At 46.2% G+C, this 19,679-nt stretch overlaps 1 protein-coding gene across 4 annotated transcripts in view; it reads left to right on the top strand.

Annotated features, from left to right (window-relative positions):
* The window catches only part of LOC145358427 (dynamin-1), a 263,584-nt gene that overhangs the window by 233,892 nt on the left and 10,013 nt on the right, over positions 1–19,679 (top strand). For all 4 annotated transcript variants that reach the window (XM_080212495.1, XM_080212493.1, XM_080212496.1 and 1 more), the window contains one exon: positions 12,131–12,171. In XM_080212495.1, the coding sequence (XP_080068621.1) occupies positions 12,131–12,152 (22 nt within the window). In that variant the 3' untranslated portion in view covers positions 12,153–12,171. The remainder of the gene's footprint in view (positions 1–12,130; positions 12,172–19,679) is intronic.

Raw genomic sequence — 19,679 nt, 5'->3', positions numbered from 1 at the left:
GCATTTTTGGAGTGTTTTTTATGATCTAAGGATATACCAAAACTCGCACCAATCATTTATCAACCAGCAAATTATTTGCCGGTTGATAAATACAAGGTAATTCTGAAGCAAAAGTTAAAGCTCATTTTATTTTATTTATTTGTCACAAGTTGGCTCACATTAACACTGCAACGAAGTTACTGTGAAAATTCCCTGGTCACCGCACTCTGATGCTTGTTTGGGTACACTGAGGGAAAATTTAGCATGACCAATGCACCTAACCAGCACGTCTTTCATAGAATCCCTACAATACAGAAGAAGCCATTTGGCCCGTTGAGTCTGCACAATTCCACCCAGGCCCAATGCCCGTAACCCATTTATTTACCCTGCTAATCCCCCTGACACTCAGGTCAATCTAGCATGGCCAATCAACCTAATCTGCACATCTTTGGACTGTGGGAGGAAATGGAGCACCCGGAGGAAACCCACACAGACACAGGGAGAATGTGCAAACTCCACACAGACAGTGACCTGAGGCCGGATTTGAACCCGGGTCCCTGGTACTGTGAGGCATCAATGCTAAACACTGTGCCACCGTGACTATGCCTTTGCTTCTTGTGAGGAGACCAAGCTATAGGGGAGAGAACGTGACCTCTGTGGGGGCAGCTGTCATGTTATACAGTAAACGACTCTAAAACCATCAAGAGGAAATTAATACAGAAAATGCTGGAAAATCTCAGCAGGTCTGACAGCTTCTGTGGAGAGAGAAACAGAGTCAACGTTTCGAATCTGGATGGCCCTTCATCAAAAAAGTTAGTTTATTAGCCACAAGTAAGCTTACATTAACACTGCAATGAAGTTACTGTGAAAATCCCCTAGTCGCCACACTCCGGCGCCTGTTCGGGTACACTGAGGGAGAATCTAGCATGGCCAATGCACCTAACCTGCATGTCGTTTGGACTGTGGGAGGAAACCAGAGCACCCGGAGGAAACCCATGCAGACATGGGGAGAATGTGCACACTCCGCAGAGACAGTGACCCAAACCAGGAATCGATTTACTGAATTTACTGAAATTGCTCCCTTCAGATTATCACCTCTATTAAAGGAAAGAAATACTTCCATTTATATAGCATTGTTCACGACCTGTCTAAATGCATTACAACCAATGAAATACTCTGAAGTGTAGGCAGTGTCATAGTATTAAAATAATTGTGAACAGCAAGGTCCCCACAAATAACAATATGAAAGATATCAGGAAAATTCTTTTAATAAAGCTGTTTGAGGGATGAATATTGCACAGAACCCCCTGTGAGATATTGCCATGGGACATTACCTCTGAAAGGGTGGAGGGGTTGGGCTTTTGCTTAGTTTCTAACCTGGAGGATGGCACCTCTGACAGTACAGCACTCCCTCAGTGCTGCCTTGGGTTTTACATCAAGCACCTGGAGTGGGATTTGAACCCAAAATCTCTGGATTGGTTACAGCACCAAGCAAACCACACTGATGTGATAGTAAAGGTTGCCGGATCCTTTAGTTCTAGATGCGGATCTCCAGATTGCCCACCTGTCTCTTGCAATATAGAGCTGACATTTGGTGCAATTATATGAAATCACTAGAAAATAGAATGGTACAATACAGAAAAAGGCCATTCAGCCCACTGTACACATGCTAGCAATTTGGAAGAGCTATCCAATTGGTCCCATTTCCCAGCCTTTCCAAATTTCTGCTGAGCTTGTTGTAAAAACCCATCTGGTTCACTAGACTCATAGAATCCCTACAGTGCAGAAGTAGACCATTTGATCCATCGAGCCTACACTGACCACAATCCCACCCAGGTACTCATCCCATTTACCCTGCTAATCCCCCTGACACTAGGGTTAATTTAGCAAGGCCAATCAACTTAACCTGCACGGCTTTGGAGTGTGGGAGGAAACTGGAATACCCAGAGGAAACCCACACAGACATGGGGAGAAAGTGCAAACTCCACACAGACAGTGACCCGAGGCACAGAACTGAACCTGGGACCCTAACGCTGTCACACAGCAGTGCTAACCACTGTGCTGCCCATGTCCTTTAGGGAAAGAAATCTGCTGTCCTTACCTGGTCTGGCCTACATGTGACTCCAGAACCACAGCAATATGATTGACTCCTCATTACTCTCTAAAATGGCCTGGCAAGCCACTCAGTTCAAGGCTAAATAGGGATGGACAATGAATGCAACTATGCCAATGGTGCCCATGTCCTTGAAATAATAAACAAAAATCTCTCTTCTCTCTCCCTAACCTGTCTGTCAATCTGTGTGTATATCACTCTCATTCTCATTCTCCTCTCTGTCCAGCTGCCTATCTGTAATGATTTTAATCAGGCCATTGAGGTTGGTCTATTGGAGTATGAACACCTTGATTAAGGATCGGCAATGGGCGACTGAGGGGGTCGTCCAGCCTGATGGTCTGCTCCATTACCATGGCTATATTCGCAACTGGGTGTCCCTGGAGAGAGAGCATGTGGTGTCTGAGGGCACTAACCCTAACCCTAACCCTAACCTTAACCTTAACCCTAACCCTAATGTGCACACTCCGCAGAGACAGTGACCCAAACCAGGAATCGATTTACTGAATTTACTGAAATTGCTCCCTTCAGATTATCACCTCTATTAAAGGAAAGAAATACTTCCATTTATATAGCATTGTTCACGACCTGTCTAAATTCATTACAATCAATGAAATACTCTGAAGTGTAGGCAGTGTCATAGTATTAAAATAATTGTGAACAGCAAGGTCCCCACAAATAACAATATGAAAGATATCAGGAAAATTCTTTTAATAATGCTGTTTGAGGGATGAATATTGCACAGAACCCCCTGTGAGATATTGCCATGGGACATTACCTCTGAAAGGGTAGAGGGGTTGAGCTTTTGCTTAGTTTCTAACCTGGAGGATGGCACCTCTGACAGTACAGCACTTCTATGCCCGCTGGGCACCGCAGGGACTGAGGTGCATTATTGACCCCTTTAATCACATTTTAATTTGACTGTTTCAAGTTTCCTTTCCGTGTTATCTTTTGTTCCAGGACGTTCTCCTTTTAGGGAGCTGCCCTTTTTGAGTTGTCCTGAAGTTAATTTGATTTTGTTTATTTGGTTGAACACAAAAAGATATCCCTGATTAGGGATCCAATTGATGGGCCAGACAGAGAGCCTTTGCCTTGTACCTCACCGGGAGTGTCAGTTCCTCTGGCACCCCCCGGGAGGTAGACTGCTGACTGCTCGCACTCTGTGTACTGCTGTTAGAGTTTGTAATTAAAAGGAGTTTGGTGAAGAAATTTCGCCTCCAAAGACTTATTACACTATCCATCTCTGACTTTGCCGTTTGGTTCTTTCTCTCCTTCCCTTTTCCAGTCACGCTCTCCACCTCTCTGTTCAGTCAGGTGTTTATCTCTCTTTCACTTCTGCGTCTGTCTATGTCACTCCCTCTATCTTTTTGCAAAAGCTGCTCCTTCCAGTTGCTCGAGTTTGGGAGTGTGGAATCTTGTTGCGTTGAAGCAGTGGATTCTGAAAAATTTACCTGGGACACAGATGCCTTTGGTGAAATTGTTGTACTCATTTGCTGAGTCTGTGGAGGGAGGAAACAGCAGTCTGGTCTAGGCAGCCCCATTCACTGTGGAACCACAGGAAAACAGTAAGGCCATTCACCAGCCTGAGACCAACCAACTCACATTCCTCATCAAAGGTTAAACTCTCTCCTACCTTTTTTTTCCCCCTTCCAAGGTTTCTCAGGAGACCGGGTGTTGAGTAGATTGGTAGGTGAGATTAGCAACAACAATGGTGTGCATTTATATAGCGCCTCTAATGTAGCAAAAGGCCCTTCCCAGGAACACTACCCTACAGAATGGACGCTGAGTTACCTCGGCACGGTGGCACAGTGGTTAGCACTGCTGCCTCACAGCGCCAGAGACCCAGGTTCAGTTCCAGCCTCGGGTCACTGTCTGTGTGGAGTTTGCATGTTCTTCTGCGTCTGTGTGGGTTTTCTCCGGGTGTCCCCGCTTCCTCCCACAGATTAAAAATGTGCCGCTTAGGTAGATTGGCCATGCTAAATTGCCCCTTATTGTCAGGGCAACTTGCATGGGGATAGGGCCTGGGTGGGATTGTGGTCAGTGCAGACTTGATGGGCCGAATGGCACCCTTTTGCACTGTAGGGATTCTATAGTGATATTAAGGCAAATGGCCAAGTGCTTGGTCAAAGAGGAATGCTCGAAGGAGTATCTTAAAGGAGAGATAGAGGTGGGAAAGTTGAGGGAGGGAATTTGTGATCTTAAGGGCCTAATAACTGAAGGCTGGGTATCAATGGTGAAGTGACGGAAATCAGGAATTTGCAAGTGTTTGTTGAAAAGAAACCTGGTCAGTATCTGAGCCTAGAACCCTTCCTTCCAAAGAGGAGTGGTCCAGATGAATGGATAAGTTCCAATAGTGAAGGATTCCACCAAAACCAAAAAGGATGCAAGAGAAGGCAAGTCAAATCAGGATATTGAGGTTTAGGAGAGCCAGTGGCATATGGTGTTGTCACTGGACTAGTAATCATGAGATCCAGGGTAATTCTCTGAGGACCGAAGTTCGAATCCCACCATAGCAGATGGTGAAATTTGGATTCAGTAAAAATCTGAAATTAAAAATCTGGTGATGATCATGAAAACCACCGTCTATTAACCCATCTCGTTCTGTAATGATCACCATGAAAATGTCACCGACTGTCATAAAAACCCAACTGGTTCATTCATGTCCTTTAGGGGAGGAAATCTGCTGTCCTTCCCCAGTCTGGCCTACATGTCCAAAAATATGCGGGTTAGGATGATTGACCATGCTAAATTGGTCCTTAGTATTAGAAGGATGTCGGATTAGTAGGGTAAATATGTGGGGTTGCGGGGATAGGGCCTGGGTCAGATTTTTGTTGGTGTAGATTCGATGGGCTGAATGGCCTCCTTCTGCATCTATTTATTATTCTATTCTATAATTGTACACATGACTCCAGATCCACAGCAATATGGTTTGCTCTTAACTGCCCTCTGAAGTGGTCTAGAAAGCATTCAGTTGTATCAAACCGCAAGAGAGACTGTAAAGAATGGAATCAGGTAGTAAAATTGTCAACTCTAGCATCTTCCCAAGATGTTTCCTGGCCTGTCTCCTCCCCATTTTAGGATCCTTAACCTAATGTCCTTTAGGGAAGGAAGGGAGCAGCTGTTTCCCTTCGTTGAAGAATCAGTGACGAGGAGACATGGGTTCAAGGTGAGGGGCAGGAGGTTTAGGGGGGAATGTGAGGAAAAACTTCTTAATTCAGAGGGTGGCGAGGGTCAGGAATGCGCTGCCTGGGAGGGTGGTGGAGGCGGGATGCCTCACATCCTTTAAAAAGTACCTGGATGAGCACTTGGCACAGCATAACATTCAGGGCTATGGACCAAGGTAAATAGGATTATGTAGATGGGTCAGATGTTTCTCATGTGTCAGTGCAGTCCTGATGGGCCGAAGGGCCTCTTCTGCAATGTGTGATTCCATGAACTATTACAGTATTTAAAGAGAGTCTTACCCATTTTAAAGCTCCGTAATTTATGTAGTAGAGGCTTCTTTGTGTGAAGGTGGCTTTCCACTTGAGGAGGTGGGGATGGGGGCCCCAGTTTGTTGCCCCTGTAATTATTACAGAACCATTTTACTGACCTCAGTCAGATTTGTTATACAGCCTGTAACTTATGTCAGCGACGCTCCGGGAGATAGTGACCCGTTCCGAAAGCCCGGAAATTAAATCTCTCTCTTGCGCAAAGCTCTGTTATTAAATGATTTCCAAACCGGCTCCGTCCCATTGTGGAGGTGGGTTGAGTGGAGAGGTGGCAGGGGAATGGGGGAGGGGGAATGGGGGAGGGCTCCAGGTGTTGGGTTCAGCCTGGTGTTTGCAGAAAGTTCTGACATGCCATCTCCAGACCCAGGTGTCATTAATCTAAAATAATTCCATCAAGGGCCCAGCGACCACATCGGATAAATGAATAAGAAGCAGCGAGATAAATATGTGCGGGAGGAGATTTATGTAGAGCATAAATACCACTGTAGAGCTTCTAGAACAAAGAAAATTGCAGCGCAGGAACAGGCTCTTCAGCCTCCAAGCCTGCACCAACCATGTTGCCCATCTGAACTAAAACTCCCTCCTCTTCCGGGGACCATATCCTTCTATTCCCATCCTATTCATGTGTTTGTCCAGACACCCTTTAAAAGTCACTATCGTATCTGCTTCCACTATCTCCTCCAGCAATGAGTTCCAGGCACCCAGCACCCTCTGTATAAAAAACTTTCCTCTTACATCTCTTTTAAACCTTGCCCCTCGCACCTTAAACCTGTGCCCCTTAATAATTGACTCTTCCACCCTGGGAAGAAGCTTCTGACTATCCACTCTGTCCGTGATCCCCATAATCTTGTAGACTTCTATCAGGGCACCCCTCAACCTCCATCGTTCTAGTGAGAACAAACCAAGTTTCTCCAGCCTCTCCTCATAGCTAAATGCTATGTCGAATGGCCTGTTTCTGTGCTGTAAATTCAATGTAATCCTAGCAGTAGTTAACTCCTTCTGAGGGAGAGTGGGGAGTACTGGAGGAAAAGGGTGGGTTTGCCACTAAAGGTTCCATTGTGGTTAGCACTGCTGCCTCATGGCGCCAGGGTCCCAGGTTCGATTCACGGCTTGGGTCACTGTCTGTGTGGAGTTCGCATGTCCTCCCCGTGTCTACGTGCGTTTCCTCTGGTGCTCCCGTTTCCTCCCACAGTCCGAAGATGAGCTGGTTAGGTGGATTGGCCACGCTAAATTGCCCTTTAGTGTCAGGGGAACTAACTAGGATAATTACATGGGGTTGTGGGGATAGGGCCTGGGTGGGATTGTGGTCGGTGCAGACTCGATAGGCTGAATGGCCTCCTTCCGCACTGCAGGGATTTTATGATTGTCCAGATTGCCTTTTGGGGATCTTGGTGATATGTGGTCATCTGGGAGTGTCTAAACCTGTGAGAAGACTTGCTCGAGCAGTTTCTCGTTTTAATTTGATTTGATTTATGATTTTCACATGTATTAGTATACAGTGAAAAGTATTGTTTCTTGCCCGCTATACAGACAAAGCATACCGTTCATAGCAAAGGAAAGGAAAGGATGCAAATTGTAGTGTTACAGTCGTAGCTAGGGTTTAGAGAAAGATCAACTTAATGCGAGATAGGTCCATTCAAAGGTCTGATGGCAGCAGGGAAGAAGCTGTTCTTGAGTTGGTTGGTACGTGACCTCTGTCTTTTGTATCTTTTTCCCGACGGAAGAAGATGGAATGGAGTATGTCCAGGGTTTGTGGGGCCCTTGATTATGCTGGCTGCTTTTCTGAGGCAGCGGGAAGTGTAGACAGAGTCAATGGATGGGAGGCTGGTTTGAATGATGGACAGGGCTTTGTTCACGACCCTTTGTAATTTCTTGCGGCCTTGGGCAGAGCAGGAGCCCATACCAAGCTGTGATACAACCAGAAAGAATAATTTCAATGGTGCATCTGTAAAAGTTGGAGAGAGTTGTAGTGGACATACCAAATTTCCTTAGCCTCTTGAGAAAGTTGAGGCATTGGTGGGCTTTCTTAATTATAATGTCAGCATGGGGGGACCACGCTGCTCTGAGCATGAGAAGCGTTCGAAGAAGTTCTGAAATACTAGAACAGTACCCACACCTTGTACAGAATTGTCTACAATCAGAGTATCAAATAGCCCTTCATTGGTCACCTACTTCCTGATGTGGACATCGCATTTGGAGATGACACAGGCTCCAATTAACTGATGGAAGAATCTAATGATGCGTTGGGTTTTTAGACGAATCATAAATCAGGCTTTGACATTAATAAATTTCACTTGACTGTCACTCCTGCCTGAGTTACTGCACTCTCTCCACTGTTAATTCCCAGTAAAATCCCCCCTCCTGCTATTCCCTCTGCTACACTGCCACCTGTTGGCAAGTTCAAAGCTGCCCAAGTTCAAATCACGGGCAGGATTCTTCAGCTGGTCACCCCAGCGAGATTCTCCTGTCCCGCTGCAGTGAACGGAGATTGGGCTGAGCGCCAAATTTGCCATCCTCTCTGGCAGAGACGGCGGGACGTGAACGGCCGGAGAATTTGGTGTTTTTGCAGGATTGTTTAACCTGCTCTTCCCACTCCTGTGTTAACATGAAACTCCAATCCAAGCACTTCTGCTTTGTGAGAAGGTGGCGTTTGCTAGGTTAAGGCAGGAGTAACCTACGGCTCCTGAGGTTCATTAAGCATTGTATCGGTTCCTAACCTAGCTCAATCAACCCACAGAAAATGCATTGAAGTCACCATTATGTTTGTTTGTTAAATTTCCCACCTACTGCACCTACCTTCTTACGAATGCACATATAAATATGCCTGTTATTGACATTATCCCTCATTTGTTTTTACACATTTGGCCACCATCAAGTCTTCATTTTTGTTCTTGCTTTGTAAGCAGTAACATTTGTATTACAACAAAACCCAATGAATAGCAAACAAAACACACACACACACTAATTTTTTATTGAGCAGAGAATGCATTCCTGTAATTACCATTTGGCATTTGTGGGACAGCAATGTGGCTCTCAAGATTAGTTTTGGACTATAGGTGGGATTTTTCTCTGTAGAGTGTCTTGTGATGGTGGGAGGCGGCACACACTGCTAGATTGCGGCTGGAACTTACAGTCCTGCCACTGTCAAAGGGGGTTTTCCATTGACACACCCTTCGCTGCCGGGAAACCTGCAGTGGGGGAGTACTGTTGGCAGGACTGGAAGATCCCACCAGCGTGAATGACAGCAAGATTTTGGCGTGTGTTCTGGAACCACAGAGAAGAGAGTTCCATCTGACCCTTATCTTGTAGATATATTGTATTAATAACAAATGGTTCATTGTTGGAGTCGCAATGAGTGGCCTTCCACTTTACAACATTCAATTATTTATCCAATTGCTTTTGCAAGTTATTATTGAAGCTGCTTCCACTTGCCTGTGTAGGCAAAGCCTTCCACATGGAATCGGAGAGACAAATTACAGAACTTTCCAACAAGCTCTGTAGAAAGTCTGTGTTGTGTATGTGTTGGAGAATCCATGTGTCCATTCTTGTGTCTGGGTAATGGGCAAGGACAAGTTTAGGTGAAGCTGTGCTGCCCCCTCATTCTCAGGTGACTCAGTGACATGACGAATAGTGGGTGGGGGCAAATACAGGGAGTGCAACCAGTGTCAATGGCCTGGAGCCAGGGTCTTTACCAGGGAAAGCAATTGGAGTGGGGTTGGTCGGGGGTGGGTGAGGGGATGGGGGACATAAACTGATACATAAACTGTAATCATGTGGTGTTATTCACAACGCTTGAAAAGACAATACGGGAGGCACGGTGGAACAGTGGTTAGCACGGCTGCCTCACAGCGCCGGAGACCTGGATCCGATTCCCGGCATGGGTCAATGTGCAGAATCTGCATGCTCTCCCTGTGTCTGCGTGTGTTTCTTCCCACAGTCCAAGTGGCTGGTTGTGTGGGTTGGCCATGCTAAATTCTCCCTCAGTGTACCTGAACAGGAGTGTGGTGACTAGGGGATTTTCACAGTAACATCAGTGTTAATGTAAGCCTACTTGTGACATTAATGAATAAATATGAGATTGTGATTTTAATTCTTCATTTTACTGTAATTATAACCCAACTATTCCTTTCACAGACTGACCAATCTGGCTGTTGTCTTTGGGAATCTGTGATGAAATGTATTGATTAACTTGTGCAGTGTGTGTCGATGTGTTTGCTCAATGTTTCCTGGGCGTTGCTGAGTTCTCTCGAGTTTGTCATTTTATCCAGTGACTAGCTGAGACATTCGGACAGGACGATCACGGGTTCGATCCCCGGTCAATGCTGACCTCCTGGTCTGAGGGAGGCAGAGCTAGGGAGTTTTATAGTGGTGCATAATACTCAGCATTGGGAAGAGGTTCACCTCTCCCAGTCCGGATCGCAGTCCAGTGTTCCCACTGAAAGTGCGGACGAAGACATTAGGCAAGGATCAGAGTAAGCTTGAGGAAGCATCTCTTTGTAGTTTTTAAAAATATTTTTTACTCCATTCTTCAAGTTACAAATGTCCAGAGTGGACTGGGCAAACCCAAATTCATTCCTTCCTTTCTCCAAGAACAGTGGAGGGCAAAAACAGCATCAGAGACCCAGGTTCAATTCCCGGCTTCGGTCACTGTTTGTGTGGAGTCTGCACATCCTCCTCATGTCTGTGTGGGTTTCCTCTGACTACTCTGGTTTCCTCCCATAGTTCAAAGACGTGTGGGTTAGGTTGATTGGCCATGCTAAAATTGCCCCTAGTGTCAGGGAGATTAATAGGGTAAATGTGTGGGGTTATGGGGATAGTGCCTGGGTAGGATTGTGGTCAGTACAAACTCGATGGGCAGAATAACCTTCTTCTGTACTGGATTCTATGGATTCTAACCAAAATCTAATTGAATCCAATTCAAAGGCCTCACAAGAGAGACAAACAAGATCCAAGCTGACAAGATAAGGCATTGCACCTCATCCTGGGCTTGATCTGATGCTTGATCTTAGCCAAAAGGCCAAGAAGTATCTCCTCTGGTTAATGCACCTACATTACACTTAGAATCATAGAATCATTCAGCCCAGAAGGAGGCCATTTAGCCCAGACTGCCTGTGCTGGCTCTTTGGTTGGGCTATCCAATTAACCGCACTCCCCTACTCTTTCCCCATCACCTGTAATTTATTATTCCCCTTAAAACATTTATTCAAATTCTTTTGGAAAGCTCAATTTGCCTCCGACGTCCTTTCAGGCAGCACACTGCAGATCAGAATGGCGGCCCAGTGGCCCAGTGGTTAGCACTGCTGCCTTACAGCGCCAGGGACCCAGGTTCAATTCCAGTCTGTCTGTGCAGGGCCTGCACGTTCTTCCCTTAGTCTGCATGGGTTTCCCTTGGGGTGGTCTAGTTTCCTCCCACACTCCAAAGACGTACAGGTTAGGTGGATTGGTCATGGTCAATTGCTCCCTAGTGTCCAAGGATGTATAAGTTAAGGAGATTAGAGGGGTAAATCTGTGGGGTTATGGGGATAGGGCCTGGATGAGATGCTCTGTTGGAAAATCAGTGCAGATATGATGGGATGGAGATATGATGGAGGGGTGTGGTTGTGGGGGCTGGGTGGACTTTGGTGAAAAGGCAAATTAAACATGTTGCTCTTGAAGGGTTGAAGATTATCGGTGTTAGTAATAACCAAACTTTTGTTTTTGCAGGGACCGCCAAGGGTTCTAACTGACCCGGACTGAACTACTCTAGGACCAGTATGGGTTCCTACAGGGGACAAACATCCAGGTTCTGTAAATTGCCTTGCTATGTAATGTGCATCGCCATATAAGGAAACATTGACACACATCACCAAAACTTGCAAAAACAAAAGGCAAGCAATGCCTAGACCAGTGAGATTCATTACACAGCCTGCTGGAGGAGCGCGGAGCGCACTTGTAACATATCCTTAATCACTCGTAAATCTCTGGGGCTTCTTTCACAGTCCATTTGGCTGTGAGACATTGCAGGAGCCGGGGTTCAGTGCCTCTCTCTTGTGGTTGAATGAGAATATATCAGAGGGGCCAACCCAGCAACCAGAGAAGAGATGGACAAGCTACGGGAAAGCTAAAGGACTGATAGTTTGATCGCACTGCCAGACCAGAGGCTTCTCCAATGTTTCATGCTCCCCTACATCCAACCCCCTAAACCCCCCCAACACCTTCCTTGGAAGAAAATGATTGGCATTTGGCCAAGGCTGGTGATTGGGGAATCGAGAGTGCAGGCCATCACACTATCAGGCAGTGCACTGGGGTACACCCTTCTATGTACCCCAGGAGCAGGACACTGCCTGGGCGTGTGGCTGGCGAGGTTGGTGAATAACACTGGTCCAGACAGTGAATGTCTGTCCTCTTTAGGCACCTGTACCGTTGGCCGGTGAGGGCTTTGGTTTGAGCTTGTTTGTGCGATGGGAAATTAAGCAGAGGCAGGGGGAGCTACACGTGTGCGCTTTTGTCTTCATGATCTGTAACCTTTGACCTAGCCATTTTGCCATCTTTATTTGATATTATCTTTCAGAATAACAATAAGTGACCCTTGAGGACATTAACCCTAGACTGGTACGTGCTACTGCTCATTAACACCACCTTCTCCACCGTGCTTTGCATGACCCATCACCCCACACACCTCTGTGTAGGCCTCGTCACTCTAGGGGCACTGCTTTTAATGAGCTGAGGGGAGCAAGCGTGTGAGGTAGCTTGTGTCGGGGCATCATGAAAATATCTAGGTGTGCCTCGTCACAACCCACTCCCTGCCGATAAAAGCAGTGTCTTTAAACCCACCTTTCACTGAGCTCTTTTGCCCATCCCAGTGGTAGTACAATCTGTGGACACTGCTTTAGGATTACAATAATTCCATTAGTAATAAACCTTGGCGATTATAACATGCAAATCTCCTTGCGTTCCTCTGTTGATGTTTCCATTTTCTCTGGTAACCGTTGACGTTTGATTCCTCGGCTCTCTCAATGCACACGCTTGGTTGAAGTTCAGTTGGGTTCGTTCCCAAATCTCCTTGCCTCTCCCCCCCTCTCCCCCCAGCCATTCACACATCTCCATCCATTCGCAATGGGTGAAGAGAACTTGGGTTACCCCACCTGATGATTTCTCCACTCTGATGGAAGAACCCAGTCATCCTAAAAAACCTGTTCCCAGGGAAAAAAGCAAATCACTGCGGATGCTGGAATCTGAAACCAAAAGAGAAAGTGCTGGAAAATCTCAGCAGGTCTGGCAGCATCTGGAAGGAGAGAAAAGGGGGTCCACATGACCCTTTGTCAAAGCCTTTTTTCCCAGGGAACCTGGCCTTGGGGCATTATGGCTATGGCACCATTTGCTCCATTGGGTGTTGTTTGGAAACACTTCTGAAGCCCCTCTCTTTGAGTCACATACATCCCAAGCAACCATCTGCCTGGGCTGGGGTGATACTTGCATTCCAACTATTATTTTGTAAATTGAGTTTGTGTCTTTCTATGCCCTGTTCGTGAACAGAACTCCCACTCACCTGATGAAGGCTCTGAAATCTAGTAGCTTATGCTACCAAATAAACCTGTTGGACTTTAACCTGGTGTTGTGGGACTTCTTACTGTGTTTACCCCAGTCCGATGCCAGCATCTCCATATCTGGGGTGATAAACCCAGAGTTAAGTCTATTCATCATGTCCAGCATTCCCACGGGTTGGCTTAAATATGTTATTTATCAACACACAAACAACTGGCAAAGATTAGAGGGACGTTGAACTTCTGCACACGTCAACTGCTACCAAAGGAAAGAGACATTGTAGCGAACCCTGCCAGTGCATTCTCTGTACGTGAGGTCCAACCTGTCTGTATCTCAGAGTATTGTGAATGTACCTGTCACAGCGTCAGTGAATTGGTCTGCGTCTCTTGTTTAGCTCATAGTGGTGTAGTGTGTACACCAGGAACACAACATAAGACAAAGTCAAGGACAAGAATAGGCCATTGGGCCCATCCTTTTAGTGCTGTAACCCAACAGCTCTCCTTCTGCATCACTGCCTTCCCTGAGAAAGCTGCTGCTCAAACTTCACCCCAAACTCTACTCAATTACCCCCTTTCATTGTTTGTTGGCAATCGGACATTTCCTCAATTTGTCTGACCAGCTGGTTCACGCAGACGATGTGTAGATGAGACGAGTGGCACAGTGGTTAGCCACTGCTGCCTCTCAGCGTCAGGGACCCAGATTCGATTCCAGCCTCAGGTCACTGCCTGTGTGGAGTTCGCACATTCTCCCAGTGTCTGCGTGGGTTTTCTGTGGGTGCTCCGGTTTCCTCCCACAGCCCAGAGATGTGTGGGCTAGGTTGATTGGCCATGCTAAATTGCCCCTGGTGTCCTAAGATTAGCAGGGATTAGCAGGGTAAATACGTGGGGGTAGGGGCTGGGTGGGATTGTTGTCAGTGCAGGCTCGATGGGCCGAATGGCCCTTCCGTTCTGCACTATGGGATTCTATGATTCTAGATGGTTTGGCCATGGGAAATGAGTGGGGTTACAGCGATAGGGCGGAGGGATGAGGGTCTGGGTAAGATACTGTGCCAGAAAATTGATGCAGACCTGATGGGCCGAACGGCCTCCTCCTATAGTATAGGGATTCTATGGCTTCTTTCAATGTGACTGTTAGTCCCATGTCCCACACTTTTTATCCCTTTAAGGGACACCTTTTGTCCAGTATTTCTAAAACAGCCTGTGGGTGACTGAGCCTCTTTATTTTCTTTATGGGTGTTCGTACTGCAGCCATTGGTAACCAGGGCGGAGTTAAGGCCTTCAGCATCCCTCTAACCTGGTTCTTGTGGTCTCTGGCCATGCTCACCACTGCTTATCATCACCAGCAAGGATCTCCACCAACAGTGGTCACCAATGTTGCTCCTCCCCCCTCCTCCCCATCGCAATCCCACTGACAAAGAATCCCTTATTTTAATCCATCAGGGTTCAAAGAGTTAGTCACCCTGCCCTGACACTGATCAGGAAGATCCCAATTCCAACTCTTACTCTGGTGCTGTGTTTTGCTGATTTCAGCTGTAACTGGGCCAGTGGGAGATGAAGGTAGCCGATCATCGGCAAGGAAAATCAATTTGCGTTCATGTTAATCCTTCAGGATGGCCCTGTGTAGGCGGCACAGTGGCACAGTGGTTAGCACTGCTGCCTCAGTGCGCCAAGGACCCAGGTTCGATTCCCAGTTTGGGTCACTGCCTGTGCAGACTCTGCACGTTCTCCCCATGTCTGCATGGGTTTCCTCCGGGTGCTCCGGTTTCCTCCCACAGTCCAAAAGACGTGCTGGTTAGGTGCATTGGCCATGTGAATTTCTCCCTCAGTGCACCCGAACAGGCGCCAGAGTGTAGCAACTCGGGGATTTTCAAGTTACTTCAATGCAGTGTTAATGTGAGCCTACTTGTGACACTAATAAATAAATACTTTTTAAAATACAAAGTGCGGGTTAACCAGAGTTTGAATGAAGGGTCAAAATAGAATTAGAAAAGACATCCAAAAACAAAGGAGCCATCACAAGTGGCACTGAAATTCCCCGCTTTCGGGTCGCTGTCTGTGTCGAGTTTGCACATTCTCCCCATGTCTGCGTGGGTTTCCTCTGGACGCTCCGGTTTCCTTCCACAATCCAAAGACGTGCTGGTTAGGCGGCTTGGCCATGCTAAATTCTCTCTCAGTGTTAGGGGGATTAATTAGGGTAAATGCCTGGGGTTGTAGGGATAGGGTATGGGTGAGATTCTGGTCGGTGCAGACTCGATGGGCTGAATGGCCTCCTTCTGCACTGATTCTATGATCTACGAAAAGGAAAGCATTTCCTCAGAGAATGGGCCCATTTTGACAAGAGGATGTAAATTAATGGCGGCTTTCTTGACTTGCGTTGTGTTGTGTTGACTGCTTTTCCATTAGTTGTTCCCCTCCATCCCCCGCCCCGCCCCTCACAATCCCCCTTCCAATGATGCATGTGTGTTACTTACATGTCCACTGTATGATCTGGCTCTCGGTCTCATTGTGTCGCTGGATGGATTTGAAGGTACTCGGGGCCCGCCACACGGTGCTGGGCTGAACTGAACTGAACTGTGGTGTTTGTTTAAACAGCTCGCCCGCTGCTGTTGCCCACAAGGCACCTTGCGTAACTAGTAGGAATGACAGATAGGACTGTATGGGGACTGGGCAATCTGAGGCACGTTTCTGTTTCCGAGCACTCTGGCCTCCAGAGATAGCTGCCAAGCACAGGGGTCAATGAGAAATCCAATCAGGGTTTCCCTAAAACAGATCGGTGACCCTCTCACGCTCTGCTTGTTTCTTTCTGTGGATATGAATTCTCTGGATGCAGCTCGACAACTGGAGGGCTGGGCTGGGCACGGACCTTAGCGAAACAGTCTGCCCGTAACGTTTGAGTTGTGGTTAACGAGGAGCGCTGGGCGCACATTATAGATCACAAATCTTCAATCCTCACCCACTGAGAGTGGACAAAAAGGAGCAGGAGTAGACCATATGGCCCATCGAGCCTGTTCCACCATTCGATAGATCATGGTTAACCCCACTGCGACCTTAACTCCACTGTCCGACTTCCATAACCCTCGACTCCCTTGTCAATCAAAAATCTATCCTTTTTTTAATTCATTCATGGGATGTTGGTGTCGCTGGCTGGGTCAGCATTTATTACCCAACCCTAATTGCCCCTAGAATTGAATGGTTTGCTCGGCTATTTCAGAGGGCATTAAAGAGTCAACCACAATATCTAACTCGGCTTGAATATAATCAGTGAGCCAGCCTCCCACAGCTTTCTGCAGACGAGAATTCCAAATATTATGGCACGATGGCACAGTGATTAGCACTGCTGCCTCACAACTTCGGGGACCTGGGTTCGATTCCTGTTTTGGGTCACTATCTATGCGAAATCTGCACATTCTCCTCATGTCTGTGTGGGTTTCCTGTGGGTGCTCCGGTTTCCTCCCACAGTCCAAAGATGTGATGCTAAATTGCTTCTTAGTGTCCCTGGATGCATAGGTTAGAGGGATTAGTAGGGTAAATATGTGAAGTTACAGGGATAGGGCCTGGGTGCAATTGTCAGTGCAGACCCGACAGGCTGAGTAGCCTCCTTCTGCACTATAGGGTTCCTATGATTTCACCAATACCCTCTGAGAGAAGAAACTCATCCTCGTTTTTATTGTAAATTTTGAAAAGGTATTCCCTTGTCCTAGATTCCCCCATGAGGGGAAACGTCCCCTCAGCATCTATCCCCCCAATCTTGTACATTCCAATAAGATCACCTCTCCACCTTCTAAACTCCAATGAGTATGAGCCTGATCTATGCAACCTCTCCTCATGAGACAAACCCCCCAGGGATCAGCCCAGTGAAACTTCTCTGAACTGCTTTGAATGCAAATATGCCCCTCCTTTGGTAAGGTGACCAAAACTGTACACAGTACTCCATTTGTGATCTTATCAGCACCCTGTACAACTGTAGCAAGACTTCCCTACCATTACACTCCATCACCCTTGCCATAAAGGCCAATTTTCCGTTTGCCTTCCTAATTATTTGCTGAGTGTGTTAACTTTTTATTATTTATGTTCACGTACAGTCGGAACTCTCTGCACATTCTCATTCTGTAGTGGCTCAGCGAAAAGCTATTTTTTCTGATATAACTTAAATATGTTCCCATCCTTTCTCTCCTCCAGAAAGATTCACTCGTTCTGGATGGGGAACCCATTGCCCACGGCGTATTTTTTGCCCCAGTGATCTCAGAAAGCTAAATCGATCGTAAACCACCCGCTCTTACTTTCCCTCAAGTATGGTTGCTTTGCAAAACAAGTTCTGTCTGCATTCTAAAAGAGACACTCACAAACAAGGCATCCTCTTCGCATTTTCAGTTGACATCATGGCTAATACGTCCAGATAAAACTTCAGTTGGCCTATCCCTCTCCCCCCAAACATTGCTGTTTAAGGGAACATGTTGGTGTTGGCAGAGGGAAAAGGAGGAATAAAATGCAAGCTCACTGCTTAAACATTTTTATGTTCGGAAAAGGGGAACAGAATTAGCGCTTGGAATGTGGTATGGTATCAAATGCACATTAATGGTGTTTTATTCGTGACAACAAAATCATGAGTCCAGTGTAACGGTAGTGAGTGATTAGAGCCGTAGACATTTACAGCATGGAAACAGGCCTTTTGGCCCAACTTGTCCATGCTGCCCTTTTTTTTAATGACTAAGCTAGTCCCAATTGCCACGTTTGGCCCATATCCCTCAATAACCATCTTACTCATGGAACTGTCTAAATGATTTTTAAAAGATAAAACTGTATCTGTCTCTACTACTACCTCTCGCAGCTTGTTCCAGACACTCACGACTCTTTGTGTGAAAAAATTGCCCCTCTGGACCCTTTTGTATCTCTCCACTCTATCTTAAACCTCTAATTTTAGTCTCCCCTACCTTTGGGAAAAGATGTTGACTACCTAGCTGATTATAATCACAATCTGTTTTCTTTAGAATGATTGATTTCTTTGACAAGCTCCACTTGTAATATCTCAATAATTTTGTTGCTTATTGTGCCTGCGAATCCAATTTGAAAAACTCTTCAGAAAGGTAAAGATTCTCTTTCTATTCTGGAGCCCGAGGGAATCAAATTAATGGCTAAACAATTTCTTCAATGCTATCCTGGTCCTGAAAAGGCACCTCCCTCTAATTTCTCTCCCATCTCATCTCAAAAGCTCTCCAGCTTATCTCTTCTACAAAATTCATGTCCTGTTCCCCTGATCCCATTCACAGTTCACTGCTGATCGCCCACCTTTCAGGCCTGACCCTCGTACTATGGTGAATGGCTCATTGTCTTCAAGGTGCACTGTAAACACTTGCTAATGCTACTTTAACAGAATCTTCTAAACCACAGCCTCTAACAACCAGGACAATTGTAGACATGCGTGGGAACATCTCCAAGTCTCCATCCCAATCTCACGCCATCCAGCTTGGAGACGGATTGTCATTCCTTCATTGTTGTAGGTTCCAATTCTGGAATTCTATTTATCAGTATTGAGAGTACAGCGGGATATAGATAGGCTGGAAAATTAGGCAGAGAAATGGCAGATGAAATTTAATCCGGACAAATGCGAGGCAATGTATTTTAGTAGATCCAATTCAGGTGGGAGCTATAAAATAAATGGCAGAACATCAAGAGCATAGAAACCCAGAGAGATCTGGGAGTACAGGTCCATAGATCCTTAAAAGTGACAGCACAGGTAGAAAAGATGGTGAAGAAAGCATATGGCATGCTTGCCTTCATTGGACAGGGCATCGAGTATAAAAGTTGGCCAATGATGTTACAGTTGTATAAAACGTTGGTTAGGTCACATTTGGAATACTGTGTCCAAATCTGGTCACCACACTACCAGAAGGATGTGGTGGCTTTGGAGAGAGTACAGCAAAGGTTTACCAGGATGTTGCCTGGTATGGAGGGCATTAGCTAGGAGGAGATATTGAATAAACTGGGATTGTTCTCCCTGGAAAGATAGAGGCTGAGGGGCGACCTGATAGAAATTTATAAAATTATGAGGGATATGGATAGGGTGAATAGTTGGAAGCTTTTTCCCAGGGCAGAAATGACAATTACGAGGGGGCACAACTTCAAGATAAGTGGTGGGAAAGGTGCAGTGGAGATGTATGGGGGAACTTTTTTACACAGAGCCTGGAATGCACTGCCAAGTGAGACAGTTGAGATAGATACATTCGCCACATTTAAGGCTTATCTTGATTGACGTGTGAACAAACGGGGAATAGAGGGATATAAGCGGTTGGTATAGATAGGTACATGTGATTGGCATGGGCTTGGAGAGCTGAAGGGCCTGTTCCTTTGCTGTACTGTTCTTCGTTCCTTGTTCTTTATCACATGGCTATAACAGTATTGTGACTTTCTCAAGCACAAACAAATAGGGATGGACAATAAATTTTGGCATTTCTAATGATGCACGTCCTTAGAAGATGGATGTCTTTAAAAATGATACCAATTTGCTCCCTTTCAAAATGTCCAAATCTTGCCCCTCTGTCCTTGTAAACTCCTGGGCCAATCTCCCCTTCCTCTCAC

Source organism: Carcharhinus amblyrhynchos, chromosome 25, assembly GCF_965287045.1.
Source record: "Carcharhinus amblyrhynchos chromosome 25, sCarAmb.v2.hapA, whole genome shotgun sequence".
NCBI lineage: Eukaryota > Metazoa > Chordata > Chondrichthyes > Carcharhiniformes > Carcharhinidae > Carcharhinus > Carcharhinus amblyrhynchos.
This window is presented reverse-complemented; position numbering and strand designations above follow the sequence as displayed.